Raw genomic sequence first — 24,343 nt, 5'->3', positions numbered from 1 at the left:
CCCCTGCCTGTTTGCGAATGGTGCCTTGTAACGTGGAGATGGGGAGTGGGGAGAGTGAGGGCTGAGAATCTCTACTCAGAGGCTTTTTTGCACTGTCCAGATATCATGAAATAAAAAATAAATATTTTGACAGTCTAAGAGAAGATAACAGTCATGTGATCTACCTTAACACAATAGAATACACATAATAAGGACACTTGTAAGAACCAGAATTCACAAAAGGATAAATATTCCTTTAGATTCCTAAGAATTTAAGCAAAAAAATCCTAAGTGGTGAATTTTTAAAGTGTCTTTTAAAATTTCACTAATTCAGTAAACAACACATAAATGGATTTTTTAAATTGCTTTCACTAGTTTCTTTGTATTCTTTAAAATTAGAAGTGTTTCTCTTTTCTTTAATTACATTGTACCAAAGGTTAGTCCATAATTTAACATAAACACTTTGGTTATACTCTTTAAATACTGAAATAGACAAAATAATTGAAGTTTCTGAAACTGACAATCATTATAAGCATAGTAAATATGTTTTATAATGAATTCATTATTCTATTCATAAGCCTTTATTCTCCATTTGGTATTTTGAATCTTTTATCTGTAAGTGTGAGCCATTCTGTCCAGAGCTTATTGCCTGTTTAATGTCAGATCTCCAAAGAAAGACTCAAATTCCATACACACGAAAGGCATATATTATCCACATTTGAAAGATGGCCTGTTTTTTTTCCAAAATGTTAAATTTTGCCTTAAATTATTTTATAGTGTTTGTATACTTCTGTTACATTGGGAGATTTTTAAAAATTCTATTTCTTTGAAACAATTTTAATCATTCTAGTAATTGTTAAGACTTGATTCTAGAACTTGTTTTAAAAGGCTTAGTGGATAGTTTTCTACTTATCTGTTTGGATTCTTTGCACTTAGGTCTGGGAACCCTTTAGTATCTTGAATTTTTTATAGATGTTATTGGGACCAGGAAGTCACGTGAATGCTCATTCAGTGAGCACTATGTAGTGTTGTAGATTATTTTTAAAAGAAAATTTAAGAAGCCAGGCTTTCAACCCAACACAGGGGTCCTTTTCCTGATCTCTTAGGACTGTGTCTGGTTTGAGAGAGAGACTTTCCTCACCGAGAGGCTCATGCAAGTGAGGTCACCATATGAGGTGACTTTGGTGCCACAAAAGCATGTTTCTCTGTGTGTGTGTGTGTGTGTGTGCACGCGCCCATGTATGTCCTCAAGTACACACACACATCTGTTTCCATAAAATTCTTTCTCTTTATAATATCCATTAACTCTTACCAATAAATGCAAATTTAGTACCTAAATGTGGAAGAGGCGACTACCACAGGCTCATTAGAAACATGGGCCAATGAATAAAGTATAATGGGAAACTGCAAATACTGAGAACTGAATGAAAAGAAAGATGCAACAAAACTTGCCACACACAGCTAAAGCAGCACCTACAAAGCAGAGGTCAATTGAAAAAAGGAAAGCCAGAAAATCGTAAGCTAAGTATCAAAATTGAGCTAGAAAGCAGCAACAAAATAAACCTCCAAAAAGTAAAAGGAAGAAAACAGTAAGAATTAAGAAATGTAACAAAATACACAAAAAAGACCCAGCAGAAAGGATCGGCAAAGCCAGATATTGGTAGTTGGCCTGCCTAATTACATAAACAATCTCTGGAAAGATAGGTCAAAAATAAAGAGAAGACACAGATAACCTGTAGTAGAAAATACAATGGCACAATTATAGATACTTCAGAGATTTCCAAAAATAGTAAGGGAGCATTATGAGTAACATCAAGCCAAGAATCGCCCATAAACACATATATACAATAACTGCAACAAAACATGATACCAAAACTGACTCAAGAGTAAATAGAAAACCTGAAAAATCTTATTGCTAATACAACATATAAATAAATTTTCTTACAACAGAAATACCCAAATTCTTAAACAGTGAGTATCCTAAACTGCAGGGAACTTACAGTCCAATCATAAGTATAATTCACAGAGAACAGCAAAGAGGCCACAGTGCCTCTTATATCATGAAGCCAGTCTAAATTTGATTCTAAAACCAGATGAGAAGCTGAGACAGAAAAACTATAAAACAATCTCACAAACTTAAATGTAAAAATTCTAAGTTAAACATTAGCAAATAAAAAATCTAGTGAGATTTTAAAAAATATAGTATACCATGACCAAACTGTGTGTAATCTGGATATGCCAGGATGCTTTAATAGCAGAAGATTTTTAAAGTGCCAGTCACCATGTTAACAGTGAAGGAGAAAAGAAGTTATCACATTGGATGCAGAAAAAGCATTAGATAAAAGTCAATAACATTTCCGGACAAAATGTCTTAGTAAAATTGGAACAGCAGAGAACTTTCTTAATCTGATAAAAGGTAACTACCAAAAAACATAGTGAACCTATACTTAACGGTGAAATATTAGAAGCACTCCCTTTAAAATCAGAAAAATATGAAGATTCCCATAATCTCCACTTCTATCCAGCATTGGACTTTCCTAACCTCCATAGTGAAAAAAAAAAAAAAAAACCCAAAAAGATAAAGAAGTAAACATGTAAGGATCAGAATGGAAGACATAAAACTCTCATTGTCAGATGATGTAACCTCAATAAAAAGAGAATCCTCAAAGTATTATTAATAAAAGAACCCAGCAAGATGTCTAGACACACTAATATTTTTAAGGTTGCATTTTTTTTACATCTACATTAAACAGTATGTGTAATTTTTACAAAAGGAATACTCTTTATAATAGCAAGAAAAGATATAAGTTTACTATGAACAAACATATCAAAACCTGCTCAGATTTATATGGAGAAAATTCTACAATTTTTTGAAAGTCATTAAAGAAGTCCTAACTAAGTAGAATGATATGTTCATGAAGAGGAAGACTCGATATTAGATCTCAGCACAGTTCTAATAAATATCCTGGCATAATATTTATATAGGCCAAGAATGGCCAAGAGAATTGTGAAAAAAAATATATAGTGAGGAAGTTGCCTCCTTAAATATCAATGTGTGTGTGTAAAGCAACCATGACTGAACTCATGTAGCACCAGCACGGGCACAGATGGGTAGAGCAGATTAGAAGAGAGAGCCAGAAACAGACCCCATGTATTCCAATTAGGGCTTCTAATATTTACAGAATTGTTGCAATCCAATATGACAAAATAAGCAATCTAACAGAAAAATGAATAAAAAATTCTTTATGAAGGAGGAAACAGATATGTTTAATAAATGTGAAGTTACTCACCCTCCTTAGTAATCAGAAATGTAAATTGAAATCCCAGTGAAACACTATAGGTTGTTTACAATAGTCTCTTTATACTAAACGTTGACCAAGATGTGGAAGAGGAGCTCACAGATGGCACAACTGTTGTGGAGACTGATTTGGAGCTATTGAGTAGGGCCATAGATAGATGCTTTCTTCCAGCCTTAACATAGCTCACCTTGTGCTAGTCCATTGGCAAATGCATGGCCGACGGGCGCTGCCACTAGGGGCTCCGGGAGCATGCGCAGGGATGGTCCCATGTCCACAGCAGTGTAGTTTGTCTATCAATAAATGGGAAATGATAGAATGAATGGATTGGGATATGTGCCTGCACTAAAATCCCATGAGGTCATACAAATGAATGAGCAAGAGCTCTGTGCATGAATGAATGTGAAATTCATAGGTCTATTTTTGGGTAAGAAAGCAAATTATAGAAACATACACGGAATTATAACATTTATGATAATACATCTTAAGTTTATGTTACAGTATGTTTGGCAGTGTGCAAAATAATATAGATTGCTTAGGGATTTGGAGAGAAAATTTTGTAGAACTACATAAGAGTAGGAACCCAAATTCAGCCTTGAGGTCTCTTGTGTGGGACAGGGAGAGGAAGCAGGTGAGGGACAGGGATATTTAACTTTTATTAACACTTATCATTTAAGTTTTGCTTCATAAGCAAGGGGTGGTGATTTATTCTTTACATCTTTTGTATGGCTTTAATAAGTGCGACATTTTTTAAATTAAAAAAACATCAGAAAGGTCCCTGCTGAGAATGAGAAGGGGAAGAATGGTCTTTGTGGACAAAGGGCAGAGTTCTACTGATAACCATAGATATTCACATCCTTCTTGGTCCTCTTTCTTTAAGGCTAGGCACAGAGCTTTCTCTAATGCAGACAGACCCAAAGGGCCTCCCCTCCCCAAACCAGTGACTCCCCATAAAATGCCTATGATGCAAGAAAATTCCCATACACACACAAAATTAGGTGCAATCAATTTTCTTCCACAAGTCAAAGAAAGAATATACACTAGACAGCTTATTATTCCTACTGACTTTGTCTGTCTTTAACCTTAAAAAAAAACAAACAAAAAAAGGCTCAATGATCTTTTACAGATAAATCCAGCCTCTCTCTCACTTCCTTGGTAAGCCACATCCCAGCATCCTATTTCATGCTCACTGGGTTCTCTTTCAGAGACTCTCACGTTTTATTTGTTTTCAAGCCCAAGCTACTGTCAGATTAACATTTCTTCTCTAGTTTGCCCTTAGGATACTTTATTTGCCACAAAATTGCTTTGTGATGGTGTCACCACACTGCCAATGAAGCAGAGCAATGGCAATTACCATAAAGCACAGGCCCTTCAAAGGCCTGTCCAGTGAGAGTTTGGGTCTGAGTTCTGCAGAATGACTACCAGTGGGAGTGCTCTGTGTGCAGACAGGTGAAAGAGGACCCCTGTCTGTAGCCCAGGGCATGCTGGCCTTCTCGCTCATTAGCCCTCGGGATTTTCACCCCACACACACTTACTGATGCCAGCAGGGCCAGGCACTGTACTGTCCCTGGAAAGAGAGAAGAGCAAATGCTCACCTCTGTGGTTTTCCCTCTTGACACTAATTCTCCAACTCTGCAGACACCAGCTGGGTGTCCTAAACTCACTCCTATTCTGACTGTAACTACCTAGAGGTGGTGTCAGACTCCACAGGATTAAGAGCTCAGTCCCACCAGCCTGCCCCCACTTCAGATGCCAGGCACAGTGTTGGGTCTCCAGGTTACCCATAGTTCTGTCCACCATGGCTACAAAGTCAGGGGCGTTCCCATAACCCCTGCCACAGGTTCAGTAACTTACTAGAACAACTCACAGAATTCAAAAAAGCATTTTACTTAGGTTTACAGGTTATGAAGAGTACAAACGAAGAAATGCACGGACAAAGTACAAGTGGGGTGGTAGGTCACACGGCTTCCGTGCCCTCTCTGTGTATGACACCATCCCGGCATTGGGAAGCATTTACCAACCCAGAGCTCTCCAACCCTGCCACTTAGGAGTTTTTAATGGAGTTTCATTCAGTAGGGATGATTGCTTAAATCACTGGCCAACTCATCACCAGCCCCCTACCCTCCCTGGAGATTGGAAGCCATGGAAGAGAGCCCAGCTCCCGGCTATCTTATTAACATGCAAAACACACTCTTATCACTGGGAGATCTCAAGGGTTTTAGGAGCTGTGTGCCAGGAACCGGCAACAAAGACCAAATATTTGTTTTTTATTCTAAGACTCCCAGGTACTCGGAGCAGAGACAGAGCCATGAAGGCAGAGACTGGTGTTTAGGGCAGGGCCGGAAGCAGATGCCTGAGCTGAGGCAGGTGGGGAGAGGGGAGAGGTGGTCCAGTCTAGGGTGCTTGGTTATCAGCCCTATCATTTGTTCTCTAAAACCAGGGTGAAAAAGAGATCAGACTTAACGGGAGCCTTTAGACTGGACCCCACTTACCTGAAGCACAGCCATCAGGATTCAGGTAAGCTGTGAGCTTGCTTTCTGTGGACTGTTTCTGGTCTTGTTCCCCTCAGAGTTGCCCTGGAGGTCCCTGGGAGTTAGGGGAAGACCATCCATATCCAAGGAGGCTCCCACAGAGGAGCTGGGGTGCTGTGCATTCCTGGATTTGCCCTCGCAGCCCATTCCCTGTGGGTGGGTTAAGAGGCCTGGGGAGGCTCCCTGGGGGAGGCTCCTGCTCTAGAAGCACTGAGAACCTGCTAGGCTCATTGCAGGAGCAGGGGCAGGTGGGCACAGCCATGGGATTTTAATATGGGCATCCATACCTCCTGCAGACAAGGAAACATCTTTAACATAATGACGGCCATAATGTCTTTACAAAAAGGCTTTGCATCACCTTCCACCAGTACCACGAGGAGGCAAAGTAAATGAAGGAGGTTGAGTAGGGTTGGTGAGTGAAGAGAAAATAAGATGAAGCCAAGGCTCAGATCAGCACACCAAGGTGCACCTAAGTTATTTGGTCAGTAGGCCTGCTCTCTGTGCCTGGCGCTGGTGACAGTCAAGAAGGCTCAGCACTCACCTGCAACGTCTAGCAGGGAGGGGATGAGCGGGCAGTTATCAAGTGGCATCAGGGGACACAGGCTGCTCCGGGGCCACAGCAGGGAATGCACAATTCTTGGCTTTTGCACTTCACCTATGTCATCCCATTTGACTTGAGCCAGTGTATCTGCCGATTAATGGTAGGCACTGAACTAGAACCAAAATAAGTAGAATTTTTTTGATAACTGAAAATTCTGTCACAATGCTGGTGAGGGGGTAAAGTGGTTACACCAGTCATGTAGGCTTTGAAGATATATTCCTTATTAAAGATATACATTTGGAAAATAGAGTCAATGCTGGGCCAGAAAATTCCTGTAATCCCACCACTCAAATGCAAACATTGCTAATATATTGCTGTATTTCTTACTAGTCTTATTCAATGCATTGTTTGCTTTGTTTTAACTCTGCACCACTTACCAATCACCAATATACAAGCTGCCCTTCCCACAGGTATCTCATGAAGTTTTACGTCTTATGAGGCACCTAAGACCTATTAAGTAGTCCACAGTTCAGGTAAAACCATTGTTAGAGGAAATTGCTGGCTAAGAGGTTTGTCATTTCTTTATGTTAACAATAAAGAATTGTGCAAGGAAGCTTCTAAATTGGGCCAGTTCTTCACTCGTCCATAAGGAAGTAGATTCACGGAGAAGCAGATAGGAACTTGCACTAATTAGACACCGTATCTGAATTCTTCTACTGAAAGCCTCCAGTGTTTCCATCTTGTAGAAGCTTCTGCAATGACAGAAATCTTCTATAATTCTGCATCACCCAATATGGCAGCCACCAGTCCGCATGTGGCTAATGAGTGCTTGAAATGTGACTCGTCTGTTGAAGAACTAAAGTTTAATTTCCTTTAGTTTTAATTAACTTAAATTTAAATGTCAACAGCCACATGTGGCTAGTAGCTACCTGAGTGCTTCCTGCATGCAGTCTGTTGGGTGCTTTGTTTCATTTGCAGTGGTCTCTGTGAGTCATTGTCAGATGCTGCTACTAATGTTATGTTTGTTTAACAAGCTCCCTTACTAATGAGAGGCCGTGTGGCATAAAGGAGAGTACTGGTTATGGGTTGAGATAGGCTGTGTGACTTTGGGCTTCCATCTCAGGGTCACTCATGAAACAGGGGGTGGAGGTCCTGCATCTCCTCCCAGCACTGCCATTTTTTATGCTAATGGAGAATGTAACTATTTTCTCCTGGCAGCCAGGTGGCAGTCAGGGAATGACATCAAGTGGTGACTTCAGATGTTCTTGTAAATACAATGTAGACTGCTATATGGTCCTGCCACAGCCCCTGTTGCCTGGGAAAGTAGGGGACACTGATGTGCCTGGTCCAGCCCACATTCGTGGATGTACTCCCAGAGCACGAGACTCCCTTCTCCACCGATCTGTGCAGCAGGACCTCAGCATGTTGTCATAATCCTCACCTGACGCCTTGCGCAGGATCACTTGTATTAATAGAAACTCCTGTCTATGAGCCTGCATCCAGGGTTCTTTCTCCTGGGATTTGCTGCTTCAGGCATGAGAGGAGGCTTAAAAGCAAATCAGCCATTTCAGGATAGTAACACTGACTCAACAGATATTCACTGAGTATCTGCTCTGTCCCAGATACTGAACTAAGATCTGCTAAGATCCGTGGATACAGAGATGAATAAGCCCACCAAGAGTTTCATTCTCTTCTTTTAAAAATATTCTAATCACTCCGTATATCACAAATTCACCTTCTCATGCATCAGTGAATGAATGATGAACGATTTACGTGATCTGAACGCTAACTCTCTACTGGGAACTAGATGAAACCTCAGATGTTCATGCTATGTAACTGCAGAAAGCAAAACTAATGCGGGTCTATTGAGAGTGTAACATTTCCAATTTGTGTTTTGGGCACCCTGTTCTCGGGAGACTCCCCTTGAATCTGTTACCCTGGGAAGTGCCACAAAGAACACCCAGACCCAGCCTTTGGGTAGTTTTATTTCTGACTTAGAAGACACAAGAAATTTACCTGGAGGATGAAAAGGATTAGCGTGTGATCAACAAACCTGTCTAATGGTTTCTTTTTTCTTTTTCTTTCTTTTTTCTCCAGGGCTTATCACTGACTACCGGGTAAGTGGGAGATTCCACTGTAATCTTAAAAGCCAGTGGAGTGCAGGGGAGCTCCTCCGGAGCTGTCACGGGTCTCCTCCCCACTCTCATGACCAGCACGCACTGATGGGCACCTTCCAACGGGGTCCTAACTGACACATTAGGGGGGTCCTGTCAGGCGGCGGGCAGCTCTGCTGAGCCCCCCAGTCAGAGGTCTCAGGTTAAGAGGGGGAAACTTGGACCCTGGACTTTCCTCCTGGGGAGGGGGAAGGAGCCTCTGCCCCCCCATTCCTCTGGAAGGAAAAGGCCCCTCTGCCCTGGGCTGCTGTGTGCCTGGGGCTGCACTGGTGGCGGCAATGGGAGAGTGAGGAGTCAGGGAACATAAAAAGCTCCCAGGTGGGGCCAGTCATCTCAGCAGCCTAGTCTCAAATGCATTGGTCCTCTCTCATTTTTATTTGCCAAAGTGTTGAATGAGGCATACTTTGAAAATGCCAGGTTGTTCTAGTGTTAGTCTGAAAAGGAATTTGGAACCAAAGGCAGTGGCTGCGAGGCTTATTGAAAGAATAGAACCCAAGGGGGAGGGTGAAACTCAGGGGAGGCAGAGGTGTGGCCACTGAGCTGGCTGTCTTCTGCTATCAAAAGATGACCTGTGGCTGGGTGCGGTGGCTCGCGCCTGTAATCCCAGCACTTTGGGAGGCCGAAGTGGGCGGATCATCTGAGGTCAGGAGTTCGAGACCAGCCTGGCCAACATAGTGAAACCCCATCTGTGCTAAAAATACAAAAATTAGCCTGGTCTGGTGGCGGGCATCTGTAATCCCAGCTACCCCGGAGGCTGAGGCAGGAGAATCGTTGGAACCTGGGAGGCAGAGGTTGCAGTGAGCCGAGATCGCGCCTCTGCACTCCAGCCTGGGTGACAGAGTGAAACTCTGTCTCGAAAAAAAAAAAAAGATGATGACCCATGTCCACTTCTTTCTGGTCAGGCGTGGTGGGCACCATCAAAGCAGAGGCTGCCATTTCCCAACAGAGGTGTGTGTCTAAGTGCTATTGGAGCAAACATTGTCAGTAGCCGGTGTGATAATGACCCAGCAGGGGCTGCCCCTCAAAGGCATGTGTAGCTTGCCTTCTTCCTGTGACAGCTGTGAGCCAGGAGGGAGGGGGCAGCAGTAAACCTTCCCTAGCCATCAAGACTGGTCCCAGGACAGTTTTGGCAAAGTTTGCCTGGGACCACCCAGTTCCACACCCAGGGAGAAAGGCCAGGGTGTGTGCACATAAGGGCACAGTGGGAAGATCCATGGATGATGCCATTTAAAACTTTCATATAAATCCCCATTAACAATCTGACTTATCCTTTAGAAAGTTATTATTGAAGGGAAAATATGACAATAATATTAAAAATAACTTGAGGACCTGCTCACCCTGCCCTTGTATCCTCACATCACCGTGGCCTGTGTTTCTGTCTCCTCCTATGGTTCATGGCCTTTCTCAGACTTCATGTGGCGGGAGGGCCATGTGCTGCAAGACCACACTGCAGCTGGTTCTCATGTCACCGAAACTAAAATCGCAATACCTTCTCCACTCCTCCACAGTACAGAAAGTCTACACAGAATCCCATGTTATGTGGTATAATTATTTCCCTGTTATTTAACTACTTCCCTGGGAAAGTCCCTTGCTTTCCTAAATGACTGTGCAGTGAGCATCTGGCACATCCAGCTTTCTGCTGAGGATGAGCTGCTTCCTGCAGCATGAGACTGAAAATGGGGTAACAGGCACGAATATTTCATGCCTTTTATTTTATTATTTTTTAATGTTGCTCCTTCTCAGCTTAGATATCATTAGGAAAAAAAAGGCACGACACCATCTCTGGTTCACATAAAATAACATAAGCTTTGCTAAAAACTCTGTATTGACTAACAAGTCCTCTAGGAACCAAAGTCTTTTAAAATAAAGTTGGCACTGTCTTTCAAAGGCCTGGGGCACCATCCCCAGCAATGCTGGCTTATGTTACGTTGCCCAAGACAAGAACCCGCCCAGCTGTGCCCGCATCTAGCAACTCAGGGAACATGATCTCCTCAGACAGTTTCTACTGTTCACCAAGAATCACAGATCTGTACTGGCACCCGCCTGCAGGACCACGAAGATGGCAGGGCTTGCCTGAGGCTTCCCCAGCCTGTTCTTCTGCTCCAGCCAGGGCCCTTCTGGTCCTCAGGGCTCACTCCTTCTCCCCAACCCTAGGCTCTTCATCCTATTCCCTCCACCACCAGTCCCTGACCCTTATGGGGTGAGGAAAGAATCTGATCCCTGTCTTTCTGTCCCCTTCTGTCTTTGGTGTTGAGCCTCACTCTCCTCAGCGCCTCAAGCCACAGCCCCTTTCCCCACTGCTAATCCAGAAGACTTGAGCCCACCATTCACCTCGCCTTGATGGGCCATATATTCTTTGGGAAGCGTTTGTCCTTCTGTTACTTCAACTAGTTATCTCTACTAATTCTCTCTACCAGCTTAATGAAAGCCATTGGCCTCAGTTAAGGAAAGGTCAAGCATCAGCAAGCTGTGCTCCAGCCTTACTTTCAAAGCATCCTTTGGGCAGCCCCTGTACTCCCCACCCTATTGGTCCTGCTATGAAACCTGGATCCTTTTCACCCCATCTCAAGGCAGCCCCTTGACTGGCACTCCCTTTCCAACCAGGAGCTATGAGCTACTCTTGCAGCTACTCAGAGGTGAGTGAGGCCCAAAACCGCCTCCAGGACTCCCAGGCCACTGAGGGAGACAGAGGTGCAGACCACGCAGGCCCTGATGCATGTTCTGAAATACACCTGAGATCCTCCAGGCTGCCCATTTGTGGCCCAAGAGGACATGTCCCAAGTCCTTAGCTAGTCCTCTGCCTGACAGCTCTCTTCTTGCCGCTTGTGGTAGGCAATGATGCTGAGGTGTCTGGCACTATAGCTGGCAGCGCATGAGTCAGGAGCCATGTGGGGACGGCTCTTGTTTGGCTGCCTGTTGCTTCTAAAGGAACCCAGGCAGGTGGGAAGCACCACAGCAGCCCAGCCCCACTGGCATCCACCAGGCTTGGGAGGCCCTCTGAGGTAACTGGCTTCTGTGCTGCTGCGTCCCTAGAGAGGGCCGGAGATGGCACATCATGTGTTCACAGCCGATATTTCATGGCTGATGAGGGGACAAATGCACGAACCTTATGAAAGATGGAATGCAGAAGGTGGAAGCTGTTCTGGAGCAGAAGGGCTTCTAAATGTGAAGCACAGGCGTTAGGCCTCAGCAGATCAGCCCCAGGAAGCAGGAGTGGCCATGTGGGGACAGCCCCGGGCAGCCACTGGGAAAACACAAGTTGGCCGAGTGTGAGTGTGGGAGCAGCCTCAGGGCCCCTGGTGTGCAGAGCCCCCAGGGCACCTCTCAGCCCAGCTTTGCTCTTTCTATCCCTTGGGTGCAGGCACAAGTGTCACTGCCTCTCACTGAACCCTCTCCGTCTGCCACAACCCAGGGATGTCCCTAGCCATATTTCCTGGCATCTTCTCTTTGCCGCTATTTTAGCTACAGTGCAGTGACCTCTTTCCCTCTCTGTGCTCACATGCACCTCTCAGGCTCCTCTATGATTCCCAACTTGAATGTTAATTCCAGGCAAATGTCCCCAGAGCATTTGCTTTGCTGGGCTCAGCAGGGAATGGGAAGGAATATCATAGACATTCTCATTTTGTTCAAAGAGGCTGGAAACCCAAACCTAAGGCTGTCACAGCCATCAGGCTGGGGAGAAGACCCCTGGACAGTGGGCTGCCTGCCAGGCCAGTGAGGAAGTGTGGGGTTAAAAGAATGAGCAGGCCCTGGTAGTTCTGCCCCTTGTCAGTGATGAGGGCACGAGGACGGAGTGTTAGTCCCAGGAGGAGGCTGTTCAGGACGCGAGGTATGGCAAGAGAGCTCTGTGTTCTTTCTGATGGTGAACAGCACACTGAAGATGTAAGACAGCACTATTTGTCTCCAGTTTGCGAGGTCCTGGGCAAAGTGGGCATCATTGTGCCTATTTCATAGGGGAGGAGACAGAGGTTCAGAAAAGTTAAAAAGTTTGCTGAACCTATTGAAAGACAGGACCGTGGACCCAGGTCACAAGCCACAGAGCCACGCAGCCCTGCAGGCTGTTTGAATGAGGAAACTGCATCTTCTGGAAGATGTTGATGGCTTGTCAAAAGTGGGACAAAATATGGGTTTAAAAATGATCAACTGTGGAGGAAAAAGTACCAGGAAATAGCTCATTTAATGTTTGGGAAGCATCAAATATGAATTGGTTTCTACATGCAGAATCCTTTTAGATGACCCGTGAATGAGGGAAAAATGGGTTTTATTCCTGATTTATTTAAGTATGTCCGTCAACAATATTCCACAAAATGTGGGCTGGCCGCGCCGAGCCAGGCCAGGTGCTGGGCTTGGGGCTGGAACTAAAATGGCAAATGAGACACAGTCCCTTTCCTCTGGGAACTTAGTCTGGCAGGAGGTGAGGCTGGGTACACAGGAGTCACAGCCGTCTGCTGCAGGCACCCAAGAGCATATTGGGGGAGGGGCCAGTGCATTGAACTCAGTCTCTGGAGAGAACATGACAACATTTGGAGCCACATTTGAGTAAGCATTCAATTAGATGGTGTGCATTTTCACTCCGGGACCACAGAAATTAAGTTTACCTTGGTATTCTTCCAAATGTTAGACTGAAATCGCATTCTAATTTGTAGGAGGATGACTGGTCCAGGAATGATTTTGGAACGCAGCGCCCGTGCTGAACCGTGGCAGGGAAGCGTCGCTTTACTGACTGTTAGTTAGTCGGTCAGTCAGCTAGTGGTGGGATAAGGGATTATTCTTTTAGATTTCCAAAAGACAAGTTAGCTTAGTTCTTGAGCAGCCCAGCAGCTTGCAAACGCAGTGCTTACTAGCAGACAACTGTGTGTACAGGTTCAGCTCAAGCTCTGCCGCATGCTGGCTTGGTGACATTGAACAAATCACTGTCCACACCTGCTTTCGCTCCAAGAAAGTAGGGATCCGAACCCTCATTTACAGTGCTGCTAGGAAGCTCAAAGGAGATAATGTGCCAACACACTGGGCAGGGCTTGGCATACAACTGGGGGGAACCATGCTGAATGCCTGAGTCAGAGGTTGGGTCCCTGTTTCCCTTTTGACCTGAGAAGCTCCTGCAGAACTCTGGCTCTGGGCCCTTGAGCTGCTTCTCTTGTGTTTAGAAGCAGCTGCCATTCATTCATTCCACCCACACTTTATTTAATTTATTTATTTATTTATTTTGAGATGGAGTCTCACTCTATTGCCCAGGCTGGTGTGCAATGGCGCCATCTTGGCTCACTGCAACCTCCGCCTCCCGGGTTCTGCCTCAGCTTCCCAAGTAGATGGGATTACAGTCATGTGCCACCACACCAGGCTAATTTTTGTATTTTCAGCAGAGAGGGGGTTTCACCATGTTGGTCAGGCTGGTCTCAATCTCCTGACCTCAGGTGATCCACCCACCTCGGCCTCCCAAAGTGCTGGGGTTACAGGTATGAGCCACCGCATCCGGCCTTCACCCACACTTTAAGAACCACCTGTGAGCCCTCCTTCCGGGGAGCAGTGTGGGACTCAGGACTCCGGCTAAGCAGTTCCACCCGGCAGGTGGTCCAGCTGAGCTCGAGTGTTGCACCTGGCTGCACTGTGTCACCCAGGCCCAGCAGGGAGCTGGCTCAGCTCTTCTCAGCATCTCCTTTATAGCTGAAATAGAATGTGACTGTTAAGATGACCATGCAGGGCTGCTATGGTCACTTCCCAGCAGCCTCCTCATCCCAGTCCTTCCCTGCTCACTTCACCACATCTCCATCCCTCAGAGAGTGTGGGGGTCAGTCAGCTGACTGGGTCTGGAAAAACCAGAGGAAGGACAGGGAAAGCTTCTGGAGCCCAGCATGGGGACACACATTGTGTCTTCTGGTGAGGGAACTTGGGGTCACTCCATGATGATCAGTGGGACCAAAAGGGAACCAATATTGCTCTAGAAAACAGTGCCAGAACATCCAGGGCAGAAGTGGCAGACAAGAGCGGGTTCTGGCTCCCTCCTTCCTAGGCAAGGACATCAATGAAAATCACCCCCTTATCCCCACTGGATGGTGAGCTCGCTGGGGGCAGGGCCGTGTTTTCCCTGTTTGCTCACCACAGAACCCCAGGGCCCAGCCCAGGGTCTAGCCCTACTGTGCACACCCCAAAGATCTGTTGAATGAAAACAATGACCATTGCTGGCTCCCAGGTCAATGGTCCCTGTCTGTGTTCCTCTCTCTTGGAGATTTCCAAAGAAAGCCTCTGCCCACATCACCGAGGGCCCTGTTATCCAAGACGGGCCATGGCAGTGGGAGCAGGGTGGCCGCCTGGGAATCGGCTGCCTCCAAGAGAAACAGGTGAGCCAGTGAGCCGAAAAGGAAGCCTGCTTTTAATATCTTCCTCACTGATGGTCCGTTTCATGTTTCATTTCAGCACTGGCAGATACCACTGGGCCGAAGATTTCGCTCTTTGAAAATGTGGTTTGTATTTAGGATGTATGGAGTCAAAGGACTGCAGGCTTATATCCGCAAGGTGACCTTGTTTTTATTATTTATCTGGTTAAAATTGCAGAGGTCTTTCGGGACTTTAGAAATAAATTCTTTTTTTTTTTTTGAGACAGAGTTTCACTCTTGTTCCCCAAGCTGGAGTGCAATGGTGAGATCTCAGCTCACTGCAACCTCTGCCTCCTGGGTTCAAGCGAATCTCCTGCCTCAGCCTCCTGAGTAGCTAGGATTACAGGCATGCGCCATATGTCCAGCTAATTTTTGTATTTTAAGTAGAGATTGAGTTTTACCATGTTGGTCAGGCTGATCTTGAACTCCTGACTTCTGGTGATCCACCCGCCTCGGCCTCTCAAAGTGCTGGGATTGACAGGTGTGAGCTACTGTGCCCGGCCTTCAAATGTCATAATAAGCAAATACACGGCAAAAGAATCAGACTGTAGTTTGGGTTGTTGAGATGAGGGTATTTATAAGATCTGCTAAGTCACTTTCATACAGATTGCTGGTTATCAGGTCCAGGAAGATGGTCACAGTAGAAACACCACATAGGTTGTGCTTTAGCCACATCTAGCCAAGAATGAAGTTCATTGAGCAATGGCAATCATGATAACATAATGAATGTGTTTTTCTCCCCTAGACTGCCAGAATAAGATAGATATTTCCTAGACCAGTGGTTCTCAGACAGCAGTGCCGGCTTGCGGTGGGGCCCAGCAACCTCTGTTTTAACAAGCAAACCAGACACCTTCTCTATGCACTAAAATTTGAGAACCACTCATCAGCTACAAGCCCCACTCTCCTGCTTTAAAAAAACAAAACAAACAAACAAACAAACAAAAACCAAAAAAACAATTGGCTGGGTGCGGTGGCTCACGCGTGTAATCCCAGCACTTTGGGAGGCTAAGGCGGGGGGATCATGAAGTCAGGAGTTCAAGACTGGCCTGGTCTACATAGTGAAACCCTGTCTCTATTAAAAAAAAATACAAAAAATTAGCTGGGCATGGTGGCAGGCACCTGTAATCCCAGCTATTTGGGAGGCTGAAGCAGGAGAATCGCTTGAACCTGGGAGGCAGAGGTTGCAGTGAGCAGAGATCACGCCACTGCACTAAAGCCTGGACAACAGAGCAAGACTCTGTCTCAAAAAAAAAAAAAAAAAAAGAGGAAACTGAGTCTTGAATATGAGCCTGGACCTGCCCAGAGCCACCCATTTAGCCAGCTGCAGAAGGCCTGCTGCTGTTCTGCTGGCTCCCTCTGATCCCTGTGTCCTTCCTAAGCTGTGTGGCCTCATCTTGATGGACAGAGGTCCCCAGGCTTCATGGGAACAAGCACACCTGTGATATTCAGCCTTAGTGATGGTGACAGTCCTCCATTTTAAGTCCTGTTGCCACTTCACAACCAGCTGTGCAGGGGCAGGTGTCCCCAGCCGCATCCTCTGTGGCACAGCGTATAAAAACACATCCATTTGCAAGCTTCGTAGAATGCCTAGGATGTGCCATGAACTGTCTATTCCCAAAGCTTCGGTGAGGACAGTTCCAGGAGCTGCCGAGCACTATGAGGACCTGTTTGGGGGCGAGAACTGGGAAAGGAGTATGTATATGAATTCACGGGTAGGAAATGCCCCTCTCCCCATTTGAGACGAATTCAGTTTTTGGGGGGACAGAAAGCCAAAAAATCAGGGATTTATCTCTCCACAATGATGACATCTTTAAGCTCAAGGAGAACTAGTTATGATTATGCTGGCTCCTGTTTAAAACACACCCCACTTCTTTCTGAAAGGGGACCCAATCCTGCCTTAGGAGCAGAGTCCAGCGAAGCTCAAAGCCTGTCTCCCTGGGCGGGAACCGGGTTTCGGGATCGCCCATGAGGCCGAGGTCTTTGGCGCCCTCTGGTGGTTTGACGAGGAACCGCTCGTATGACAGGTGTTTTGGTCCCAGCCACCCACTGCCCGCAAAGGCGTGGCGTTTCCCTAGGTCCACCCCAGCACTTGCAACGTGGGAGCCCTGCTGTATGCGCGGGCTTAGAATGAGCAAGGCACGGGCCTACGCCACGGAGGGCTCCTTCTCCTAGGATCACATACTATCTGAATAGCTTCTGAGTTCTATACTTATCTGGAAGTGAAATAAGGTCAGTGTATTCAATGAAAGGAAGGCCGATTCTGAATGTGACAGAGCGGACAGGATGCCCAGCTCTAGGTGGCAAACGCCGAGGAGAAGCAACAGCTGTGGCAGCCACAGAGCTGCAGCTCCATCAGGCTGCCGTAGAACACCAGCTCAGCCAAGGCCTCCGGGTGCACCTTGGGCATGTCGCTCGCCCACTCCCAGCCTGTTTTCTTATCTGCAAAATGGGGATAATCACGATATCCTCTGTGTTGTGGGTTGTCCTGAAGATGCCGCAGTGGTGAGCGCTGGCACCGGAAGCACAGAGGAGCAACTCGATGGGCGTTAGCCACTGTCTCTTCCAGAATGCTCAAATACCTCCTCACGGTGTTTATTCTAACATTATAAAAGACAGTTTGGGTGAGATAAAAATAGTCCCATGAACAGAAGAAAATGACAGTTGGTGTTCTGAAGACACTAGACTTCTGCTAATGCAGGCAATGAGTTTCTTAGCCTGCCTGGGAACAGCTGGTCAGTGAACGGTACAAGCACTTGAGGAAAATTGCCAAGAGCAACTAAATGAATTATACATGTGCAGTCTAATAAGGTTTTCTAGGTAGTTAAGTTCTGAATTAAGTGGCCGTGAGAGAAACAGATTTTCCCTTTCCTCTTTCAAGCACGTCCAGCTGTCCCATGAGTTTGAGTCACTGGTGCTCCAGGATCCCCGCTTTGAAATCTGTGCGGAAGTCACTCTGGGGCTTGTCTGCTTTCGGCTGAAGGTTTGTCTACATCTATTCCATTCTTCATTTTCTGTGAATGTGACAGAGGGGAAAGTGTCGTCCATTACCTCCATGCTCAAAAACTGGCCCTGGCTCTCCAGAGATGGGAGAGCAAAGCCTGCGTTCTTCAGTCCACCAGCCTGCCCTGCCCGACGCTGCACAGCCTTGCTTCCACGCACTGGGGCTGTTCCCGCTTCCTCAAGCCTGCCCTGAGACTTCTCACTTACACAGCTCATTGGTCCCAGAATCCTTACCATTTTTCCATCCCCAAGGCTCCATCCCACACCTCTGCCACTGGCCCTCCCTGGAGGACAGTGGCCTGTCCATAGCTTCACTAATCTGAGCATCTTCTGTGGATCAACAGCATCAGCATCATCAGCATTGCCTGGAAGCTCCTTAGAACAGTCAGTCTTGGGCCCCATCCCAGAGCTGCTGGCTGCGTACCTTCACAAGATGCCCACACAGGAGTCTGTTTGACACTGTGCTGTGGTGTGCTGTTATTTTGCTCACCCGATGTTCACCAGGTGAGGGCAGGCTGGCCCACACAGGTTAGGGCATAAGCCATCTCTGCTGAGAATCATGATACAGTTCTCAAAAAGGCTCTAAGATGCACTGCACACATGCCCCTTGGTAATCTCCCTTGTGTGCACAGAGCCAGGTGAGACCTAATGCTCTGTCTGTTTGTTTTATGAGTTTTTTTTCTTTTTTTTTTTTTTGAGTCAGAGTCTCATACTCTGTTGCCCAGGCTGGAGTGCAGTGGCACAATCTTGGCTCACTGCAACCTCCGCCTCTCAGGTTCAAGTGATTCTCCTGCCTCAGCCTCTTGAGTAGCTGGGATTACAAGTGTGCACCACCACACCCAGCTAAGTTTTGTATTTTTGGTAGAGATGGGGTTTCACCATGTTGGTCAGGCTGGTCTCAAACTCTGACCTCGTGATCCGCCCATCTTGGCCTCTCAAAGTGCTGGGATTACAGGCGTGAGCCACTGTGCCCGACCGAGGTAGCTTTAAATTCACAATCATTTCAAGCCTTTCCAGAAGGCTTCTTTTTTCAAATTAAAGACACTCAGGAGAAGGAGCAGGCTGGGGTAGTGTCATTGTCAAGGGGCTGCCAGTCAGAGTGTAGCACTGCACTCCACCTACCACGTCCTTTTGCCTCACCTGACTTAGAGCTCTGAGGCAAGGAGGAGCTGTAGCCGTGGGAAAGCCTGCAGGTAGCAGAGCAGGAGAGGAGACTTGAGCTCTTGGAAGAGCACAAGTGATGAGACCTGGGAGGTGCACAGAGGACCAAGAGGGCAAGACATGCTCTGGGTGTTTGTGGGAGAAGCCTCAGTCCATCCATGTCCAGGATGTGTCCAGTCAACCAACCTTGGTGTTGGCATCGTACTTATTCAACTCATCTGCTGTCAAGCAGTTGTTTTCATTCTTATTTTTGCTGACAGTTTTCTTCTAGGACATTTATTTATTTATTTATTTATTATACTTTAAGTTCTAGGGTACATGTGCATAACATGCAGGTTTGTTACATATGTATACTTGTGCCATGTTGGTGTGCTGCACCCATCAACTCGTCAGCACCCATCAAATCGTCATTTACATCAGGTGTAACTCCCAATGCAATCCCTCCCTCCTCCCCCCTCCCCATGATAGGCCCCGGTGTGTGATGTTCCCCTTCCTGAGCCCAAGTGATCTCATTGTTCAGTTCCCACCTATGAGTGAGAACATGCGGTGTTTGATTTTCTGTTCTTGTGATAGTTTGCTGAGGATGATGGTTTCCAGCTGCATCCATGTCCCTACAAAGGACACAAAGTCATCCTTTTTTATGGCTGCACAGGACTTTTATATTCTATTTTTTTTTAACAGTTCTATTGAGATATAATTCACTTTGTTCATTTAAAGTTTACATTTGGGCCGGGCGTGGTGGCTCACCTCTATAATCCCAGCACTTTGGGAGACCAAGGAGGCCAGATCACTTGAGGTCAGGAGTTCGAGAACAGCCTGACCAACATGGTGAAACCTCGTCTCTACCACAAATATGAAAATTAGTCAGGAGTGATGGCACACACCTGTAATCCCAGCTACTTGGGAGGCTGAGGCAGGAGAATCACTTGAACCTGGGAGGCAGAGGTTACAGTGAGCCAAGATTGTGCTACTGTGCTCCAGCCTGGGCAACAGAGCAAGACTCCATCTCAAAAAAAAAGAAGGCTACATTTGAATATTTTTAGTATATCTACAGAATTGTGCAGCCATCACCACAATCTAATTCTAGAACATTTTCATCCTCTGAAAAGAAACCCCACACCCAGTCATGCCATATTCCCCATCCTTAGGACTACTAATCTGTTTTCTGTCTCTGTAGGTTTGTCTATTCTGGACATTTGTATAAATGAAATCATACAACATATTGCCTTTTATGACTGTCTTCTTTCACTTAGCATAATGTTGCTAAGGTTATGGCTTTTATTTTATTTGCATAATTTATAGAGGCCACCAAACCCATCTGTATACTGGTTTCTGTCCATTCTTCTCTCATGCCATATAGTGAGGCCTCTCATGCAGGAAGCCCAGGGCATTTTTCAGCTGACAAATGTTTCCTTTTGTAAAACTTTGCTTGTGCCTCCAGTCTGCAAATTCAGTTTCTGGAGGAAGCACATGAGTCAAACACTGTGGCTCACTTTTCTGCCTCCACGTCTGCCATCTTGGCCTCACTCTCTCCTGGTCTAATCCTCTTCAATCTGAATTTCAGGGCTCCTCATGCTGAATGCTTCAGTGCGTCATGTGGCTCTTTACTAAAGCAGATGTGACGTTGCTATGGCATCATGGTCCCTCTCCCTCCATCCTCATCGCGGCTAGTACTTGCTTGGTCTTCATCTGTGTGCGCTCAGCCTACTTTGTTCATTGTCATTGTCCCACCTCTGCTAGGCTTCTTGTCTCTACTTCATGGAAGTACTGCCCTATCCAGTCTGTTTGAAAATGGCAAGCACGTTTTTCCTAAATAATTTGTTTCCTATTTTCTGTGCTCTATACTTTGCAGATGTTTGCTCTCATACTGAGTCTTTTTGGTAACATTCCATTCCCTTGGTACCATCATTTCTTTTTTTCTCTGTCTTCATCCTTGAATCCTCATCCAGATTCACGCAGACCTGGTGTTCACCCACGGTTTCCAAATTTCCTCTGACCCATCACTGTCTACCTGGGCACAACAGGAGCAGGGCGCTCAGGCCCATAGCTAGAGGCCAGGGGATTTGCGCAGCTCTGTGCCAGGTGCCAGCATCCAGCACGTGCTCATCTGAGGTGGTTCCATGTGGTAGATAGAACTCTCCCTTTCCTACTCGTCCTCCCTGCTTCTCCACTCTGAAGACAGGGCCATGAACTGCAGTCCTGCGAGGTTCGGGTGACTAGGATGCAGTGTCCCACATTCAGTTCTATTTAAGACTCCATGGCTTAGAAGACACGGAGTCACTGCCTGCAATCAGAAGAAGGACAGAGGAGCAAAGGGAGGTGGAGGTGAAGTGTCAGGAGACTGGCTGCTGTGGAAGCAGGGCCCAGGCGGGACAGCAAGGGCTTCCCATTGGCTGATTGATACCAGGCTTCCATCTCTAGTATAGTGGGAGGGGTGGGGCCTCTGCCCCACCCCAGGCTGGTGGGCTGTGCTCATCTGGAGAGGCACCAATGGTTGCTCGGTCCTGTGGTTCATGGACATTCTTCCCAGATTCTGGCACTAGCTTGACCATTATGCTTCCTTTTCTAGGTTGCTGAGACTCTTCTATGTTTCCGTGGGAATTTAGAGACTCCTCCCCTGGTGCCATCAGAAACCCCATTTCTGCTGTTTAAGCTCATACATTTGTAGATGACATATCTAGGGATCTTTATTTTCCTTAAAAAAACTTAGACCATGGAAGGGTCATCTTTTGATGACACATTAGAATATGGAGAAATTGTCTGTGGGGAGAAGATGCATGCAGTCTTTTAGGGTGCGTTACTATTATTTTGTTGAATTTTGTAACAAGGGGGATAGTTAGTTGGCTTCTTCCTGATGTATGGCAAGGTTGCCAAGCACTGGCCTTCCTACATGACCAGTTGATTTTTGAGTCCTCAGAGACCTGAGCACAGTTCCTCTCTTTCAATCCCTCCAGGGTTCCAACAAAGTGAATGAAGCTCTTCTGCAAAGAATAAACAGTGCCAAAAAAATCCACTTGGTTCCATGTCACCTCAGGGACAAGTTTGTCCTGCGTTTTGCCATCTGCTCTCGCACTGTGGAATCTGCCCATGTGCAGCGGGCCTGGGAGCACATCAAAGAGCTGGCGGACGACGTGCTGCGAGCAGAGAGGGAGTAGGAGTGAAGCCAGCTGCAGGTAGGCTGCCCTGGGCTCATTTTCTGCCTGTCTCCTTGTCCCGCAGCAAGAGTGTCCTCCTGGAGTCCAGACCCAGCTACAGGCCCAACCTGGCCACTCAGTGCTGCCAGGGTGCATTTGTCTAACCTGAAAATAAGGAAGAGAAGGCCGGGTGCACTGGCTCATGCCTGTAATTGCAGCACTTTGGGAGGCCAGGGCAGGCAGATTACAAGGTCAAGGGATTGAGACCATCCTGGCCAACATGGTGAAACCCCATCTCTACTAAAAATTAGCTGGGCGTGGCGGTGCGCATCTGTAATCCCAGCTATTCCAGAGGCTGAGGCAGGAGAATCGCATGAACCTGGGAGGCGGAGGTTACAGTGAGCTGAGATCGCGCCACTGCACTCCCGCCTGGCCACAGTGTGAGACTCTGTCTCAAAAAAAAAAAAAAAAAAAAAAAAAAAGAGAAAATCATGTTAATTCTGGAGAAGTAGAAGGAATCATACATTTTAATAATTCTTTTAAAACTTAGATTTTTACTATTTATTCTCTTACATCAATCTCTATAATACTTTAGGTTTCTTCAAACAGCATTTGTTGAGATAACTTACTGTCATAACAAGCTCATATAAGAAACTGGTGACCTTTAGAGAACTAATGAAAACAATAAAAAGGGAATTTATTGTGACTCACGACTTGCCGTCCAAATTCTTGATGGTTTAAAGAAAGGATGTGTTTCAATTACCAGACTTCTTTCAGTTGTGAGGGGTAAACCCCTCACAGCTAAACCCTGTAGACAGCATGCAGTTAATCTGTAAAAACAAAGCACACATTTTAAATAAATGCAGTGTTGGCAACATGAAGGGTATTTAAAATTATGTTGGTGGGAACCCAGACAACCTTAGAAAGTCTCTTCATTAGGTTATCTTAAGAATGTCATCCTGTTGGGATATGTCTACCTTTCTCTGTTTCTGTCTTTTTTGTTTGTTTGTTTGTTTGTCCCATTTGGTAGAAGACATCTGTGATCCCTCCTTAGGGTCTGCTTCTCTTTCTCTCTCCCTCTTCCTTTCGCAATGGCTCGTTCATTACAACCTGTGGGGGATTTAGAATCTATAAGTCATGTAATGCATTTCCTGATTGCCTACAACTTTATCTTCTTTGCTATTGATTTTAATTGTGAATATCTGAAAAAGTATAGTGCTCAACAAGTCAGAAGTTGAAAATCATATTTCATATATGTGATAGACCTGTCCATGGCTCCTGAAAGTTGAGGCCAAAGAACTACCTTCTCAGTCAAAATGTACCCTGAGAACCAGGCCCTTTCCCTGGTGCAACCAGGGCCTTTCCCCACTCAAACTGAGAGAGACCTGGGGTCTGAGGAAGACCTCCTGACCCAGAGCAACTCCAAAGTGGTATCTCAAGCATCTCTGGCAGGTAGTGGGGACAGGCTTATATGTTGAAGTTATTCCATTGCTCTCAGCATAAGACTGTGTGAGGGGAGGGAAAGTACCACCGTAAGCTCCATACGAAACAGATCCCTATCAGGCAAGAGCTCCCGACTCGCATTTCTGCAATCCCATGTTTGCATCTATCTCATAAGCCTGTATCATATCAGCATCTTGTTGACACATGCCTAGAAGAACATATGTGGAGAGTGTAGCTCTGAAAATTTATCAGAAACAAAGGTGTATTTCTCATCAGAGTCTCAGTTCCTCTGGGGTCATTATATTTGCTGTAGATTCAAAAGGTAAAAATGAAATTCAATTTTTAAAAAGATATGTGATACAATAGTAAGTCCTAATGCATGTATGTTGTTTTGGACAGATTAGAACAATAAAAATCTTAATACTTTGATTTTACTTGTACTTATTTGAGTTTATTACATCATATTCATGTGGTTATAGTTCTGAGAGAAAGTAGGAACTATTCATATTTTACAGAGGGTAGAAAATTAGGCAGACATTCTAGTTGACACTAATACAATTTTCATCAGAGAAGCCAGATTGGCAATAAAAATTCCTTTATTAAGTTCAAACTCTTTGACATTGCACAATTGTCTCTGTTTTTTGGGGAAATTATATATTCGTTCTTTGTATTCGAATAAGAAGTACATGCAATTCTTCTTTATTTTTTTA

At 45.7% G+C, this 24,343-nt stretch overlaps 1 protein-coding gene across 3 annotated transcripts in view; it reads left to right on the top strand.

The window, feature by feature from the left end:
- The window catches only part of DDC (dopa decarboxylase), a 106,316-nt gene that overhangs the window by 81,527 nt on the left and 446 nt on the right, over positions 1 to 24,343 (top strand). For all 3 annotated transcript variants that reach the window (XM_017956708.3, XM_003895979.4, XM_017956709.3), the window contains exons 10-14: positions 5,716 to 5,792; positions 8,445 to 8,464; positions 14,936 to 15,034; positions 17,774 to 17,875; positions 22,011 to 22,229. In XM_017956708.3, coding sequence (XP_017812197.2) covers positions 5,716 to 5,792; positions 8,445 to 8,464; positions 14,936 to 15,034; positions 17,774 to 17,875; positions 22,011 to 22,211 — 499 coding nt within the window. In that variant the 3' untranslated portion in view covers positions 22,212 to 22,229. The remainder of the gene's footprint in view (positions 1 to 5,715; positions 5,793 to 8,444; positions 8,465 to 14,935; positions 15,035 to 17,773; positions 17,876 to 22,010; positions 22,230 to 24,343) is intronic.

Source organism: Papio anubis, chromosome 4 (assembly GCF_008728515.1).
Source record: "Papio anubis isolate 15944 chromosome 4, Panubis1.0, whole genome shotgun sequence".
In the NCBI taxonomy this organism is placed as follows: Eukaryota; Metazoa; Chordata; class Mammalia; order Primates; family Cercopithecidae; genus Papio; species Papio anubis.
Note: the sequence above shows the minus strand (reverse complement) of the source record. Positions and strands in the feature narration are given on the sequence as shown.